Source organism: Urocampus carinirostris, chromosome 4 (assembly GCF_059441175.1).
Source record: "Urocampus carinirostris isolate Australia breed hairy pipefish chromosome 4, RoL_Ucar_1.0, whole genome shotgun sequence".
Taxonomy (NCBI): domain Eukaryota; kingdom Metazoa; phylum Chordata; class Actinopteri; order Syngnathiformes; family Syngnathidae; genus Urocampus; species Urocampus carinirostris.
In genome coordinates, this window is record NC_142352.1 from 12731156 (window position 1) to 12749295 (window position 18140).

Below are 18140 nucleotides of genomic sequence, written 5' to 3' on the forward strand. Positions count from 1 at the left end.
GAGAGCGGAATCGGAAGCGATCCGACCATTTTCTCAACCGCATCAAGCTTTTTTTATTCCACATTCATTTCAAAATAAACGGCTTGAGATATTAAACAATAAAAATGTCAAAGTTCATAGCGCGCTGGAGATACAGTATAGTATGTTTATACACGAGAAAGCCAGATTTCTTCTTCGGGTGTATGCTGGGTGACCTATCACAGCGCCACCATACACCAGTAATGTCCTGTACAGTGGAACCTCGGTTTTCGAACGCCTCTCAGTTCGAACAAATCGGAGTCCGACCAAAAATTTAGAGAAATTCTTGCTTCGCTGTTTGGAGTTCGAACGCCGGTAATGCGTGAGTGCGTACACTAGGGTGCGATGCTGAGCGGCGTACGGGTGTAGAGCGCACTTTTCCTGACCCACTGTTATCGTGTGCGGACGTGCTTCGTTTTGCTTTCGCTTTTAATATAGGTGTACGAAGTGTTTTAGCCCCTAATTATGCCTCCGAAGAAAGTCAGTGCAAGCAGCAAAGTTGCTACAGGTGAAAAAAGAAAAGTAGTGCGTACAACTATTGCATTTAAGAAAGAAATAATAGCAAAATATGAAGGAGGTGTGCGAGTGTCTGATCATGCTAGGGAATACCCCACTGTCCACCTGCGCCTTCTGATGACCACCACAAAGGTAAGAAATCCTGTTCATAATTCCTTTCTTTATCCTTTTTTTTATTTTTACACCTTCATGTTAGCGTCATCTTTCGTACGGAAAATTATGATAACGCGAACGTACGATTAGCCTGGGTTAGCTATGTGTTTACGTTGAACATTCAAGGTAAACATTCAGGGCGTTGGAACGGAGCCCAACATTGAGGGTGTTGGAACGGAGCCCCCTTTCCAATGAACCGCTCACCACTTGTTGTGGAGACCCGGGTGCTAAATGACTTGTAAAAGACCTGATTTTTTATTTTTACACGTTCATGTTAGCGTAATCTTTCGTACTAAAGATTACGATAACGCGAACGTACGATTAGCCTGGGTTAGCTTTATGTCTACGTTAAACATTCAAGGTAAACATTCAGGGTGTTGGAACGGATTAAAACGATTTACATTATTTTTAATGGGAAAAATGATTTCGGTGATCGAACAAATCGGTTTTCGAACAGGGTTCTGGAACGGATTATGGTCGAGAACCGAGGTTCCACTGTACTTGGAAAAAGGTGCACAATACAAAATCTAAGTTGTAATGTCCGGATATTTTTTCGACATCAAGAAAATAATGTTCGTATCTACCGTTTTTCGTAAGCCGAATGTTCGTAAGTAGGGGAGCGTCTGTAAAAATGCAGACTATTTACATTTAGTCACTGCTTCCATGAGCTCTTCTCCATCTTTTACCAGTCGCTGCTTGCTTCTCGCCTCGAAGAAATCCGGCGTCGAGATTTTCTCTCACCGCCCGTGGATTGTAACTCATAACCTCCTCTCCTAAAACCATTTTCATCACACGCACTCACAAACACACCTCCCCCACTCCCTTCCTCTGCGAGCGCACTCCTCTTCCTCGCTCGCAGACTCCTGGATGCTGGCGCCTCCGCCGCCGCTGCCTCATCCTCTCCTCCTCTCCTCCCTCTCAAACTCCACAAAATCCAGACAAACAAGTGGCCACTCCCGGGGCCAGCCACAACAATAAAGCCGTCCTGCCTCAAATTGAACGGATTAACCAATCTATTCTGAGCTCTAATGAGATTAGAGGGGCTGCGCGCAGACATGCAGGGTGGCGGCGGCGGCGCGGTACCTTCCCCCGGTTTCCCCGGGGACCGCTCCCTTCGGAAATGGCGCTGCTGATGCCGCCGGACGCGCGGTTCACGCCAGGGAACCTTTTGGAGACATTCGAACGCACGCTCACCTGCGCCGTAGGCGCGCGCCGCGGATTCCTCCAAGGAAGCGCTCCAAAGTGGAGGGACGGAGCCCGAAAATGAAGTACCAGAAATATATTACGGTGATGCAAATGGCTATGGGAGTGACAGCCTCGAACAAAGACTGCCTTCCCACTAAGAGACAGCTGTGGTGAGTACACGGTACCTGCGAGTGGATATGCGCGTTTGTAACGCGTTCCTGGGGCGCGGTTACTTTTCACGGGAATGGGTGTTGGAACGGGTTGTTAATTACAACGCATACCTGTCAACCTCCATGGCTATATGCCGTTACAAACTGTCGTATTTTCCCTTACAAAATACGAAAAAAATCTTACAGCATATTTTTTTTTCAAGCGTGTTTATTTATGTAGTTTAACATGTTATATTGTACATGTGTTTCCTTACAACATATATATTGTTAATTAACATTTTGTTGTGAGATACCGAGTTGCTCGACAAGAATGAGGTCTATTATAAAAAAAGTTCAAAAATGAAATAGCTTGAAGGAAAAAATGCATGCAATTATCTCATCTTATCTCATTAGCTACACCGCTTATCCTCAGTTGGGTTGCGGGGTTGCTGGAGCCCATCCCAGCAATCATCGGGCAGTGGGCAGGGGACACCCTGAACTGGTTGCCAGCCAATCGCAGGGCACACAGGGACAGACAACTCACTCGCTCATTCACACCTAGGGACAATTTGGACCGGCCAATTCACCTGAAATGCATGTTTTTGGAATGTGGGAGGAAACCGGAGTGCCCGTAGGAAACCCACGCAAGCACGGGGAGAACATACAAACTCCGCACAGGAAGTCTGGAGCTGGATTTGAACCCACGCAGGAGGTTCCCAAGACATGAACTGTGCCGCACATGCGCTAACCACTGAGCCGCCGTGCTGCCCCGCATGCAATTATAATTAAGTAAAATAATACATTTTCTTATTCAAATTATTATTTCATTTCCTGCATTACATTATTATTGGTACTATACTGATTAAAGGGATAACCACAAACCTGTCTTTTTTCCTTTTTTCCTTTTGTACTTCCCTTTTTTTCTTAACTTCTTTAGGCAACATAATAATTCGTAATATAATGCATCAAAGCAAGTGAGCCGTTTGAGAGCCGGCTCTCTTTAATGAGTTGAGCCGAAAAAGCCGGTTCTCTGAAAAGGGACGGACTTCCTTTCACTACATAACTACCACATGAAATCCGAGGCTGCAGGCGCATGCGCACAGTAGCATCAAACCGCTCTCTTTGTTTGCGACAAAAAAAAAAAACGATACAGAGATAGAGGCTACCGCGGCGAACACGTTAGACTAGATTGATTTGCCGTTTCGGGATAGTCGGTGTTTACTGGATGGTACTCATCATTGACAAATTTGCGTTTTTCCGTACAGATTTTCTTGTACGTCGTGCACGTCTTAAGATGCATAATAAACGTACTTTGCACAGCAAAAACATACAAGTTGATAGGTATGATTATGGGAGCGATCCAATCCAAGTTGTAGTATTCATCAATACCTATTCCGTACTTTTTGCCTGGAAATGTAATAATTGTTGAAAAATGGATGAATTAATTAACCATTGAAACCTAAACAGTATAAAGAATAAAGCTATTTCTAGTATAATTGTTTCAGAACAAAAGCCCAGAAATACAAAGGAAAAAAGCAGCAATCTTAACAAAGGTACGACCAAGTGGAAACATTTCTTGGCCTGGAGAGAGATGGGCACCACCAGGGTGTACTTGACCAAGACACACCACAGGAAATGGTGTCCCCATTACCTTAAATGTTTTCGTGGTGCAGTGGTTAGCGCATTCACCAAACACGCAAAGGCCCCATAGTTTGAGACTGGGTGGAAACATTTGTTGTCCAGAAAGGGATGGGTGCCACCAGGGTCTACTTTCCCAAGACACACCATAAGAGATTGGTGCCCCTATGACCTTAAATGTTTCCGTGGTGCAGTGGTTAGCACATTTGCCCAACACGCAAAGGCCCCCTGTTTAAGACTGGGTGGAAACATTTGTTGGCCTGGAGAAGGATGGGCAACACCAGCCTGTACTTACCCATGATACACCACAGGAAATGTTGCCCTTATGACTCTAAATGTTTCCGTGATGCAGTGGTTAGCACATTCGCCTAACACGCTAAGGCCCCTGGTTTGAGAGTAAGTGGAAACATTTGTTGACCTGAAGAGGGATAGGCGACACCAGCTTTTACGGTTTTTGGGTCTTCCTCTCCTCCTGCTCCCTTGGACTTGGTCCTGGCGATCTATTTTGGCCAGTCCTGATGATCTTGTGACGTGACCATACCAGTGAAGTTTCCGTATGCGCATAGTTATCAGCAGTTCTTCGTGGGGTCCATTGTGCCTCTGATGGTGTCGTGCACTGTTTTGTTTGTCACATGGGCTAAGTCCTGTAGCATCACATCTCCAGAGCCTGGATATTCTTTTCCAGTTTTGCTGTGAGAGTCCATGTCTCGCAAGCGTAAAGGATGATGGAAGTAACCAGTGCTTGCTTGAGTCTGATCTTTGATTTCACTGCTATGTTCTCGTCCGTCCAGGTGGGTTTAAGTCTGGGAAGTGCAGCTGTGGTTTGAGCTATCCTGGCCATGGTTTCTGGTTCTGACTCCTGTTTTGATATGAGAGCTCCAAGATATTTAAAGTTTTTTGCACTCCTATTTGTTTTTCTCAATCTGGTGCAATGAACAGTACCATGTTTTTCAGACTATAAGGTGCAGCCAATTATAAGACGCACCTTAAAAATGCCCCCTAGTGAAAATGTATTATAAATGGAGAACACAAAACAAAAAGGCGCATACGATTAAAGCAGAATATAAACAATTACATGGCGGCTGGGTGGTTAGCACGCAGCCCCACGGTGCGGAGGTCATGGGTGCAATTCCAGCTACCACAGCATCCCCATCTGGAGTTTGTAAATCTTTTGTTTTTATTTTTTCAAATCAAACGTTTGCTTTATTCCGATTTTGAAATCTTCGTTCGGTTTGGAAATTTCAGAATTTCGGTTCAAATACCAGAAGCCTGCATTGAATAACTTCATGCTTCCGGATTCTCCGAGCGTTCTAAGGTTGTGCATTTGCATATCATTTTCCAAAGTAGACGCACAGAGAACACAAGAAAAATGAAGAAGTGGTTAGGAATCAAGGCAAAACCTCAGCCCCAGAAGAAAGATTCGAAAGAAGCTAACAAAATTGATGACGCTACAAAACGTAAACGTACATTAAAAGCATCGTGGAAAGAGGAGTTCACGTGTCTTGTAGCAGACGACGCAACGCAAACATTGCACGAATGAAGATTAATAAATACAGGTACCTACTGATGGCAGATGGAAAACAGCCATGGCATATCAATATGCAATGAATCTTATATAAAGTTAATTTTGAAGTGTTGTTTTGTTATATATTCAGATTATCAATCCTTAATACTTTGCAACAATGTTTTTTTTTGTTTTGTTTTGTTTTTTTGCGATTGGTCCTCTTATTGTGTTTCAAGTTGTGAAAAATGGGGCAGGCACCTTAATGGCTGGTGTCCGGTAACTTTTTGTCATGAGTTTCAGACACTGATATTAGGGAACCTGGTTTCACGACTAAAATAAATTGATTCAATGACAAATATGTCTCCAGCATAGGGTCGCGGGGGTACTGGAGTCCATCCCAGCTATCTTCGGGCAGTGGGCAGGGGACACCCTGAACTGGTTGCCAGGCAGTCGCGGGGCACACAGAGACAGACAACTCACTCGCTCATTCACACCTAGGGACAATTTGGGCTGGCCAATTCACCTGACATGCATGTTTTTGGAAAGTGGGAGGATACCGGAGTGCCTGGAGGAAACCCACGCAGGCACGGGGAGAATATGCAAACTCCACACAGGAAGGTTCAATGTCATGACCTCAGAACTGTGCCGCACACGTGACAACCACTGCGCCGCCGTGCTGCCCGGTTTGGGTTGGTGTTTGGACTTGAATCAAAGGCCTTTTCTTACTTTCACCATTTTAATGCTACGCTAACAAAAAACTGCGGGGATGACTATAAAGTCACTCTCCCACCCCTCACCTCCCTCATTTCACGGCTCGAACAGCTTTGCTAAAAGTGAGATAAAGGCAAATAGGCGCAGTTTGAAAAGAAAAAAAGGACTCTTTGAACCTTGTTGGACATTTACACATACTTCGCAAAAATATTCCATTTACAACTTTTGGGGACACTCAAAATGAGGCACCCCAACCTTTAAAGTTTGCATTGCAGCTGTTTAATAAAAAAAAAGACAATATTTTGGCTGTTTTTATTGTTATTATAAACAGGGTTGGGTAGGGTTACTTTAACTGGATTACTTTAAATTACTTTTGGATGACTCCAATACCCAATATGCTAATAAAAGACAAAAGAAACTAAATATGAATAAAATGATGACTCACAACACGTGGTAAGCTTTCTCTCCTGGCTTTGATCTCCGGCAAAACTAACATCAAATGCGACAGAAACAAAATGAAAATAAATCCAAACAGCTTGCCAACGTCATTTTTGCCGTTCCATGTATTCCGTTACTCCCCAAGCCTTCACAAAATTTTGTAATTGTATTCATATTTAGTTTCTTTTGTCTTTTATCAGCAAATTTGGTATCGGAGTAATCCAAAAGTAATTGAAAGTAATCCAGTTAAAGTAACCCTACCCAACCCTGAATAAACAAACTCAAGGGGGAGATGTTTAATTGTTTCATGATCATGAGATTTCTAAGCAAACCTATTGGACCGGTATCAATCATAATACCCTGTATTCACTTGGATCGGATCGATACCAAAAAAATCACGGTATCACCAACCCCTAGCTAACGCGCTCAGCTTCACTTCATCAGAGCGGTTATTTTCCGACTTCCTGTGCAACCGAGCGTGGCTCACTTTGCATGTTTGTGATGTTACTTAAACACAAAAGCGTAGAAATAATGGGCAGGTGTTCAACTCTTTCCCAGCCCACCCGCTGTTTCCTCTTGAAAGCCTTTTTAGCTCTTAGCATTTTTGTCTTTGATTTTTTTGTTGTAAAAAAGATGAAACCCCCAGCTCTTGTAATTCCTTATTCAGTATAGCTTCCTATGCATGTTGGAGTGTCTTGCTGAAGGCTCTGCTCATTATGCAATTGTATGATTTTCCACTCCATTTGACCAGTTGTCTGCTTTAATGGTACATAAACAGCATCAGCCCTCATGCACGCAAGCACACGGACACGCATGCACATACAATGTCATCAATTTCTCCGTTGTCAGCCCGTGTGGTTATTCCAAATAACTCCTCGTAAATAGAATGTCACGAACCAGGACAGGAAACAGGAATGAGAACCCAATCGCGTAACGTTACTCCCAGTTTATTAGGGAGAGGAGGAATGCGCGCACACTCGATCCGGGGATCGATGGCCGCGGAAGTAGATTGAAATTTTCATTTCGTTTCATTTCAAATCAAACAGATCGGGCCAAAAATAAAACAGGATCGAAACACAGGCAAAAACGGAGATCAACAGGACCAGGCGTATCACACAGAGTCTAGCAGAGGTTTCGCAGACGCTCTGACACCAGGCGACTCGCAAGACCGCGTTTAAGTAGTCCGGTAGCAATCTGTCAACGCGTTTCAGCTGGTGTCAGTGGGCGGGGCCAATTGGGCACTGTGGCAACCGTGACAGAATCTGGCGCCACACGGCGTCATGGAAACCATGGCATAGAATCGAATGAAGTGTCTGGTACTGTGACTAAAATTCAGTGGTGGGGATCAGGGCCTCTAAGGCCTTCTCTGCTGTCCTTTTAAATAATGCCAAAATGTCCGTCAGCTTCTCCTCATTGCTTCTCCCTGGTTTTGCTGCTTCTATGTGAGTGCTTTCATATTTAAGAATTCAACCAATCATATTTCAGCCATTACTTGTTGCTAGGCCGAGAAATCTACCCGGAGGTCTTGACCAAAAATTCCTCAAGGCGTGTTCTGTAAAATCAGTTTACGAGGAAGCCACTTTCAACCTAGAGCAGGGGTGTCCGAACTTTTCAGGAAGTGGGCCAGATCTGGTAAGATGAAAAGTGTGCCAGGGACAACTACAACCAATCTTTTATAAACTCACCTTTGTAGCATTTTCATTTGACCCGCAGGATCTCGTGAAAAAAGCGCTGCTGTGCCGTTCAGACAGTTTCCAGTTGTTTCACCTTTTCACAGCGTTTTTTACGGTTAGATTTTTTGTAGTCGGCATGTTTTGTCTGTAAGCGTCTCATGATATTATATTCCTCAAAAACAGCAAGTCTATCGGTAATTTAGGCAAACACAGTTCTCTTGGGATTATGGAGGGATAATACTCCAATTTCCATTTGCCTGGAAATGGCGGCCCTCACAATAAACCTTCATTTCAAAAACAGCCACAGTCTCTTGGCAGTTGCTTCGGATTTCGGTGAAAAAATTTTCCATTTGTCCTGGAAGTGGCAGCCCTCACAGTCAGTTTTCCTTTTTTTATTTACAGTCGCCATGTCACAAATGGGGTGGGCTAAAATTCTTACAGAAAGCTAAGGGCAAGGTATCCAAAGAGCTACTGCCTACTGCATTATCTGGTGAAATGGTGATTTTTGTTGTTGTGCAAATTGATTTTACACTTCAGTCAACTGTAATGGCGGGCCACATATTATTAATTTTATGAGAGAGGACGCGAGGTAGTAAAAATTTGATCACGAGCCACAACTGGGCCCCTGGCCGGACTTTGGACATGCCTGACCTGGAAGTAAGATCTAAAGACCTACCCAATCTAAATTTCGGGCCCTAAAATGTCAGTCATTACGTTCGGGTCGGGCCAAGCTTCTTTCTAGCTGACTTTAAAATAGATTATTTCCATCATTGTTCTTCTTTATCTCTGTTTATACAGACCTTTTGACTAAAATTTTGTAACAAAAGACAGGCTTTATGTGTCGCACGTCCATGCGGCAGTGGGGGCCTGGGGGTGTTCCTGAGGTGTTCCTGGGGGGGTGCTCTGGGTTTGCGTTTTTTTTTCGATGCAGTAGTAAATATGTGCTTGCCTGCATAAACACTGACTCTGCGTTACTCCCCATCGTCAATGGTCAAATGATGATGAAATTGTGTTTTAATCAATTTGGAAGAGAGGTAAAAACAGCGCTGTTGGCGTTCTGCACCCAAAGGCATTGGTTGGTTGGTTAGTTGGCTCTCTTAGGATCGTCGGGGTACCATTTCCTGTGGTGTGTCTTGGGCATGTACAGTGTGGTGGCACCCATCCCTCTGTAGGCCAATAATTATATTAATTTTGTCATTTCAGTTTTTATGATTGTACTTGATGTTTGAAAAAGTTTACATCATTGGCCAATCATATTGCTGTTCTTTGATTGATACACCCCTGAGGGCTGATTTGCTTTTTGTAACCTAGGAGATTTGATAAAAAGAAACGGCTCAAGGGAGGACCTTTACAACTTGGAATTTTTGTACAGTCATTTACTGTTCTTGCTGAAAGTTCAAAACTCATTGTGTCATTATTACTGATTCGGGGCACCTGAGTCTGCTCCGTTGGCGCACACAGCCGCGGACGCTGATTTTGAACCCCGCCTTCCTGACGACACTCGTCGGATCGTCTGCGAACCTATGCTCCCAGCTAGGCAAGCTTTTGTGACTCCTGACTCCTGAATCCTGCCCTTTTCTCCGTCTGATTCCCGTTGCCGAACTCTTTTTCTGGACCCGTTTATGTTTTTGCTCCTCCGCCCCGGCCATCGACCTGTTTTTTCTCGCTGTCAATGACTACCTTCGCTCGACACGGAAGTGCCACTTCCGCGTTCCAGCTGTTACCCGTGACCGACGATCATCGTATCGTGGATGCAAGTCGTTTTCCCCTTCTAAATAAAACTGAGTAAAATGTTTGCAATTGGGTCCCGTCTCCGTTCCTGGTCCATGACACATTGATGTCTTCTCTCCTTGTTTTGAGTTTTTACTGAACTATAAACTTATCGTTGTTTGAAAAAAAAAATAATCACTGAGAAAAAAACAGTTTTTAGATACCGTTTAAACTATTATTACTACCCTAAAATCTTGCTAAAAGTCTTTTGTAATTGCTAAAGGCTAAAGGAACTTCAAAATATCAGCGACACTATATGTGTGACCTTAATTTATTGTTTTTAAATGATCTCAATATTTCAATGATAGTGTTTCATCATATGAGCAATAAGTAAGTAATCAGATTACTTTGCATGCTAAAACGGTTTTCTCCACATATTTTTTGGCTAATTCATGAGAAATGATGTAAAAACGAAAAACCTGCTGATATCTCATAACCAGTGCTCCCTCTAAGCTGCGCACGTGCGCAATTGGGCACGGCTTGCACAATCTCAGCGCACAAGAAAATCTAGCTTGCGCACAAAAATGAGGGCTCTAAATTACTAATTAAGAAGCGACCTAAGTCAAAGTTACAGTGCATGGAGGACAAAATACACGGGTTCCCCTGACGTTGTGTCCTAAATGCGGTATTTTGAAGTCGAGTCGAAGTAGAACGAAGTTGAGTAAAGTTAGTAGAGAACCGGCTTCTTCGGCCCAGCTCACTAAAAGGAACCGGCTCTTTCGTGTCCTAAACTACTCTTCAGGTTGTTTTTTGCTTCTTTAATCCCAACATAACCAAATATTATGTAAAATTATGCACAACATGACTTAAAGGAAGGGGTGAATAGAACAAAAAAAGAAAAAAAATACCAAAATGAAAAAGTAGTGAAAAGCTGAGGAAAAAAAGAACTGAAAGGAAGAGGGAAAAAAAAGAATGAAAAATTTAGAAAAAAAGCCAGAAAAAAAGAAAAGAAAGAAATGTAGGAAAAAAGTAAATAGAGAACAAAAAGAAAAAAGTAACAAAAAAGTAGAAAAAAACACGGAAAAAAGAAGAAAAAGTTTGTGTTGCATTCAAATAATTTCCAATGATATCAAGTGAATCGTGTTGCCAACATTGTACTTCCACTAAAAAATGTGATTAAGTACAGTTCTGTATCTTACAACCGACTAAATAAGCCCCCAAAAATGTTAATATTATGCGACAAATATATATCAGGAAATAAAAATAAATGGATATCTTGTGAAAGAATTGTAAAAACAAACAACGTTTGTAGGCCGTATAACCTTTGCAATAGTACATGAGTCAATTCATTCAAAAGAGAAAAATCATTTTGCATTGCCGGAAACTCAGCAAAATGTAAAATGATGTCAAGTTTTGGACATGTTTGATAATTCATTATCTTGCCACACTTGGGATTGCTGTTGCTCACTGTTGTTTCAAGCGTTGCTCACCGACTTTGTGTGAACGCTCAGAGCCTTGGAACATTAGAGGGAACATTGGATATGACTAAGGTAGATAGATAGATAGTGTTTCATCATATGAACAATAAGTAAGTAATAAGATTACTTTGCATGCTAAAACCATTTTCTCCACATATTTTTTCGCTAATTCACGAGAAATGATGCAAAAACGAAACACCTGATGATATCTCATAACACACTCGGGGCTCCTGACACCTCGGTTGGGAATCACCGGCTCGCAGTAATACCCCCAGCTCAGTTACACAAGGGAAAGGATTTGATTCCTCTCCTTAGCTCATGCGACCGCTGTCAAGTGGGATGCAAGGGACATAGCGGTGACTAGGTTTTGACGCTCCTCCCTTTAAGAGCGGTATGTCTGTGGCCATTACATCAGGGTGGGGGAAGGGGCACGGCCATTAAAACTGGATTACTCTATCGCCTCCGACAGCCACTTTAACCAAGAGAAGACCATCCAGGGTGCGCCTCCTCAACTCATCCCAGGCGCTCCATTTTCTTGCATGCCGCTTCCTTCTATAGTCAACCGTCACGTTCAAAATCACAAGCAATGTTCCCTCTAATTTTCCACGGGTCTGAGCGTTCACACAAAGTCGGTGAGCAACGCTTGAAACAACAGTGAGCAACCATAATCCCAAGTGTGGCAAGATAATTAATTATCAAACATGTCCAAAATTTGACATTTTGCGGAGTTTCCGGCAATGCAAAATTAGTTTTCTCTTTTCGTTTGTTCTTACAATTCTTTCACAAGATATCCATTTCTTTTTATTTCCTGATATATTTTGTCGCATAATATTAACATTTTGGGGGCTTATTAAGTCGGTTGTAAGATACAGAACTGTACTTAATCACACTTTTTTAGTGGAAGTACAATGTTGGCAACAAGATTTACTATTTGAATGCAACACAAACTTTTTCTTCTTTTTTCCGTGTTTTTTTTTTTACTTTTTTTTTAATTCCTTTAAAAAAAAATCTCATTGTGTTTATTTTTTCCAAGCTGTTACTTTTTTCTTTTTGTTCTCTGTTTACTTTTTTCCTACATTTTTTTCTTTTCTTTTTTTTTTTTCTTTTTTTTTTTTTCTTTCTTTTTTTCTCTTCCTTTTGTTTCTTTTTTTCTCAGCTTTTCACTACTTTTTCATTTTGGTATTTTTTTTCTTTTTTGTTCTATTCCCCCCTTCCTTTAAGTCATTTTGCGCATAATTTTACATAATATTTGGTCATGTTGGGATTAAAGAAGCAAAAACAACCCGAAGAGCCGTTTAGGCCCCGAAAAAGCCGATTCCTTTTAGTGAGCCGAGCCGAAGAAGCCGGTTCTCGACAAACTACTCACTTTACTCAACTTCGTTCTACTTCGACTCGACTTCAAAATACCGCATTTAGGACACAACGTCAGGGGAACCCGTGTATTTTTACCTTCATGCACTGTAACTTTGACTTAAGTCGCTTCTTAATGAGTCATTTTGAGCCCTCATTTTTGTGCGCTGGCTAGATTTTCTTGTGCGCTGAGAATGTGCGAGCAGTGCGCAATTGCGCACGCGCGCAGCTTAGAGGAAACACTGTTCACAAGTCGTATCTTTCGGACCTGAGGAAGGAAAATATTCTCAAAGTCACGTGTTTTTGTCGGGCCCTTTTCTCTGACCTTGGTAGCATGCACAATCAATAGCCTGAGACGACACCTTGAATTATGTCGATTTTGAAAGATTGATCTGAAGTCCTCGATAAGCATAGTCAAGTCCTGTTTATTTGTGACGCCCTTAATCACAAGACCGCAAATTATTGCAAACAACAGACTATCATTACACCATCCCCTGATCTAGAACCTACATAAGGGCAAGGAAAAACCCAAAAACCTCAACATGAGGACAATGAAGAAACCTTGAGAAGGGACCGCACATGAGGTCATCCCTCTTCCAGGATGACAAGGCTGCATCAGATGTTGCATTAACAAACCATACAAATAACATATGAAATATAATATAAATAACCACTGAATATACTTCAGAAAATAGAATAGAATAGAATATACCTCTATTGTCATTGTTACAACATGGGATATATTGTGACAACGAAATTGGACGTGGCACTCCAGGTCCACATTTTACAGTGAGGATAAGGAAAACAAAGAGATAAAGGAACAAAGAAGATGTTTGTATTGTCCTTGTTGCAGGATTTGTTTCTCTCCGGAGGGGGGTGTATGAGAGGGGTGAGGGACAGACAGAGATGGGCGGATCCAACTAGATAGAAGAAAGAAGAAGAATATAATTTACTTTTATTGTCATTCTTTGTAACAATGCACACAGAACGAAATGTCGATACAACTGACCCGTACAGTTAAACTGTAGCGAGACGATGCAGCCGCAGCCAAACAGGACCCCCCAATTCCAACCCTTAATGCCGAGCGCCAAACAGGGAGGCAATGTTGTAAGTCTTAGGTATGACTCGGCCGAGGCTTGAACCAGCGACCTCCCAGTCTCAGAGCGGGCACCCTACCATCTAGGCTACCGAGCTGGTTGCTAGATGTTTGATCTTACTGTACACACGGTCCAGGGTTTTTTCCCCAACTGCTCAGTCCACGTATTGAATGGATTTGGGAAGTACAGTCCTTAAACATGCCCGATTAAAGTCGCCGGTGACGATAAAAGCTCCGTCGGGGTGTGCAAGCTGCTGTTTATTGATAGCAGCGGGCAGGAGATTTAGCGCTATGCTAACGTTAGTATCCGGTGGAACGTTAGCATCTGGTGCAACGTAAACAGCAAGCACAATGACCACAGTTAGCTCTCTCGGTAGATAGAAGGGTCTACACGCTACTGCTAGAAACTCTATACCGAGTGAGCAGTGTCAATAATTCGGTTGTTATTGTAGCGCATAGTCCCCCACCCCTGTTTTTACCAGAGTCTCCCGTCTCGTTCGTGCCGGTGAAGCATGCGTCCTGCTAGTTGGACTGTGGCGTCGGGGAAGCCAAGACTCCGTGATGACAAAAATACTCCAATTTCGGACGAAGCTGTTGGTGGCGATCCGCAGCTCAAATTCACTCATTTTGTGGACGATGGATCTGGCGTTGGTTAGGAACATGCTTGGGAGCGCTGGTCTGTGTGGTCGCCTTCTTAGCCCAGGCCCGACTGGCAGCCTTTTACTTTTGCTCCATCATATTCCTTTTTTTTCTTGTTCTACTACTCCTAATGTGCCTCTTCTTGGGTCAGAGAGAAAACAATGGTTACTTGATTTTAATGCGTTATTTATTTGCTTGTCACTAAAAATGAAGAGAGGTTTATTCGTGGATTCATGTCAATACTGACTGAGCACTGCGCCTATTTGGTTAGTTAGGGCCTTTTCAGTTAATTTTGTATGTTCAATAAAAAATGTATTTTTCCATTGTACCCATTTTCCTTGTGTTAGGTTTTAAATGTTAAAATGTACCGTTTACCAAATTGTTGGAATTAGTTATCTGACTCCATTTACCAAACACAACCTAAATTCACCCAACACTGGCTCTCGTTTCTTGATGGAAAAGATGAACAAGAAACGCCGTCATTTTCACACGGGGGCAGATTTAATTTCTTTAACAATAGAACTAAGTAAACTTTATCGTAAATGGCTGAATTAGCCGACTTAGTGTCGTTCGTGTCTATGTGAAGGTCCTCTTGCATTCTCCTCTTGGCCCACGTCTTTCCGGTGTGCCGGCTCCTCCCATGGGCGTGCCAATGAAGCCCAACATGAGCCCCACCACCTCGCCGCGATGTCTTGAAAACTCAAAACAGCGGAGAGCGTTTCTAATAACAATGCCTGCCGTCCTCCGTCATCAGGGCCTTTTCTGCGTCGTCGGATGTGCTGATTATCTTAAACAATATTCTCCACTAGGTTGCACTGACCTCGCACCACAGCCCTGCCAGTGAATATCTCATCTCATCTCATCAGCTGCACCGCTTATCCTCAGTAGGGTCGCGGGGATGCTGGAGCCCATCTAGGCAATCATCGGGCAGTGGGCAGGGGACACCCTGGACTGGTTGCCAGCCAATCGCAGGGCCCAGTGAATATCTTTTGCATTAAATGTAATTTGTATTCAATCGTACAAAATCCTTTATAGTCAAATGTATAAAATCCTTCACTTGTTATTATTATATGCCACATAATAAAATCAACTTATTGCATAATTTAAGAAACTAAATATGAATAAAATGATGACTCACAACACGTAGTAAGCTTTCTCTCCTGGCTTTGATCTCTTTGATCTCCGGCAAAACTAACATAAAATGCGACAGAAACAAAATAAATCCAAACAGCTTGCCAACATCATTTTTGCCGTTACACGTGTTGTGTTACTCCCCAAGCCTGCACAAAATTTAGTCATTTTATTCATATTTAGTTTCTTTTGTTTTTTATTAGCATATTTGGTATTGGAGTAATCCAAAAGTAATTGAAAGTAATCCAGTTAAAGTAACCCTACCCATTCCTGCGCATATATGACTTTTTATATACAATTCTTGCAATAGTTTTATCGCATTTGACTGAAAGTATATTCTGTTCCTCCACTTCAAAGTACTTTGTGCACCTGGAAGTCTGCCCATGATTTGGGTAGCTGATACACTTTAATCCAACTAAACCCAGCTTGATCTCCAACTCAGATTAAAGTTATCCTTTAGGTGGTAGTTCTTTGGATACTGTGTCAAGGCAATGGAAAGTTCCATTTTTATCATTATTCAATGAATGCATTCATTATCTATTTTAAGTTGTTTAAGCAAAGGCACAATATTCTTTATCCTCAATAGGGTTGCGGGGGTGCTGGAGCCCATCCAGAGGCCAGGGAACACCCTGAACTGGTTGCTAGCCAGGGCACACAGGAACAGACAATCTGCTTGCTCATTCAAACCTAGGGACAATGTATTTTTCTGGAATATGGGAGGAAACCTAAGCAGGCACATGGAGAACATGCAAACTCTGCAGAGGGGAGGCTGAAGTAGCTGGAATTGAAGCCTGGATATCTGCACTGTGGGGTTTGTGCGCTAACCACCCACCGTACCGCCCTACGACCTGCACACATTCTTCAAAATAAACACTCAACTGCTATGCTTTGTTGAATTAAAGAGACAGTGTGTAATATTTGAACACTGTCACTGTAATGTGGAGTGCAAACAAAAATGAGTGCTACAAGACACAAAGGAGAGCAAACAAACTACAGACCAAACAACCAGCTAATGTTATTATTTTACAGTGAACCCAAACGCAGGAAGCAGGAAGCAAGTAAATAGATAGATAGATAGATAAATAAATACTTTATTCATCCCCGTAGGGAAATTCACACTTCCAGCAGTATCCTTGTGTTGAAAAATAAAATGATAAAATAAAAAATATAGAATACAAAAATACCCAATATAACGTGTTGATATAGAGTATTTAAATACTGCTACGGAAAATACACACTGTAATAAAAATAGGATAATATGCAAATGTGGGGGTGGGGTTTAATGTGGGCTTTTACTCACCCGGGTGGCGTTCAAGAGCCTCATGCCATGAGGAAGAAATGATCTCCTCAGTCTGTCCGTGGACCAAGACTGTGACAGCAGTCTGTCGCTGAAGCTAAAGTTTTTAAGCATAAAAATGGTATTTAATCACAAAATAATCAAAACAAGTAACCAACAAACGGTCAAGACAGAAGACAAAAACCAAACCTCAGAAACAAAGGTGAATGATGGTGATATTGATGGTGGAGGGAAAAATGGCCTGACAGCGGATGCTGTCCAAAATATCCTTTTGAAGGTTCAGGCTAATTAGGGACTGTGTGGGGTGATTGGACAGACGTCTGCTAATTACAAACCGATGAGGCGCTCTCTGGTGGACGGAAGCACACCAGACCCTAACAGCTAAACTGTTTTCAGCTGGTCTATCATTATTTATCAGGGTTTGCTAAATGTCCTATAGCCTGTTAGGAATTAAATATTAAAATGTACCGTTTACCAAATTGTTCGAATTAGTTATCTTATTCCATTAACCAAACACAACCTGCATTCACCAGTAAACAACTCCCCCCAACTCAAGAAACCTATCGTTTCTTGATGGGAAAAGATGGACAAGAATAGCCGACATTGTCACACGGGGGCAGATTTAATTTCTTAAATCATTTAACCCAGTGAACTCCATCCAATGAGCCGAATTAGTGTCGCTTGACTCTCCGTCAAGCCTCCTCTCTCGTTCTTCTTCGATCTTCTCGCTTCCTTCTCCCACAAGCTGGTGTGCCGGCTCCTCCCATGGGCGTGCCAGGAAAGCCCCCTCGTCTCGATGTCTGAAATGGTCAAAACATCCCTGAGCGTTTCTACGTCACCAGGGCCGTTTGCGTCGAGAAGTGTTGATTTTTTTGTCAACATCATTCTTCACGCCACATGTGCGGTCCCTTCTTTGAGGTTTCTTCATTTTCCTCATGTTGAGGTTTTTGGGTTTTTCCTTGCCCTCATGTTGGTTCCAGATCAGGGGATGGTGTAATATTAGTCTAAAAAAAATTCTGTGTAATAACCTGGGGAGCCCTTTGAGACTCTTTGTGATTAAGAGCTATACAAATAAAAATGACTTGACTTGACTTGACTAGGTTTCATTGACCTCACCCCACAGCTCAGCCAGTGAATATCTTTTGCATTTAAATGTAATTTGTATCTGATCGTACAAGATCCTCAAGCTAAACGCAATCGAGCAGTCCGATATAGAAGGAAACAGAGCTACCATACTACTAGTCTATTATTATACGAGCGTGATGCTAGCGTGTTTCTGAGTAAGGGAGCGCAGCACGACGTCTAAATGATAACGTATCTTTCCCATACTGAAGGAAGACGACTTTGATGACGTCAGTTATAAGGAGGGAGATGAGGACGGTTTACCGTGCTTACTAGAACGACGGTAAGTTTTCTTAACGGAGCTGTTTACTGTGTTGCGAGCGTGTTGCTAG

At 42.4% G+C, this 18140-nt stretch overlaps 1 protein-coding gene across 11 annotated transcripts in view; it reads left to right on the forward strand.

Moving 5' to 3' along the window:
* Positions 1-1566: 1566 nt before the first annotated feature.
* Positions 1567-18140, forward strand: part of tjp1a (tight junction protein 1a) — a 224543-nt gene continuing 207969 nt past the window's right edge. For all 11 annotated transcript variants that reach the window (XM_088333674.1, XM_088333678.1, XM_088333679.1 and 8 more), the window contains exon 1: positions 1567-2042. In XM_088333674.1, the coding sequence (XP_088189800.1) occupies positions 1951-2042 (92 nt within the window). In that variant the 5' untranslated portion in view covers positions 1567-1950. The remainder of the gene's footprint in view (positions 2043-18140) is intronic.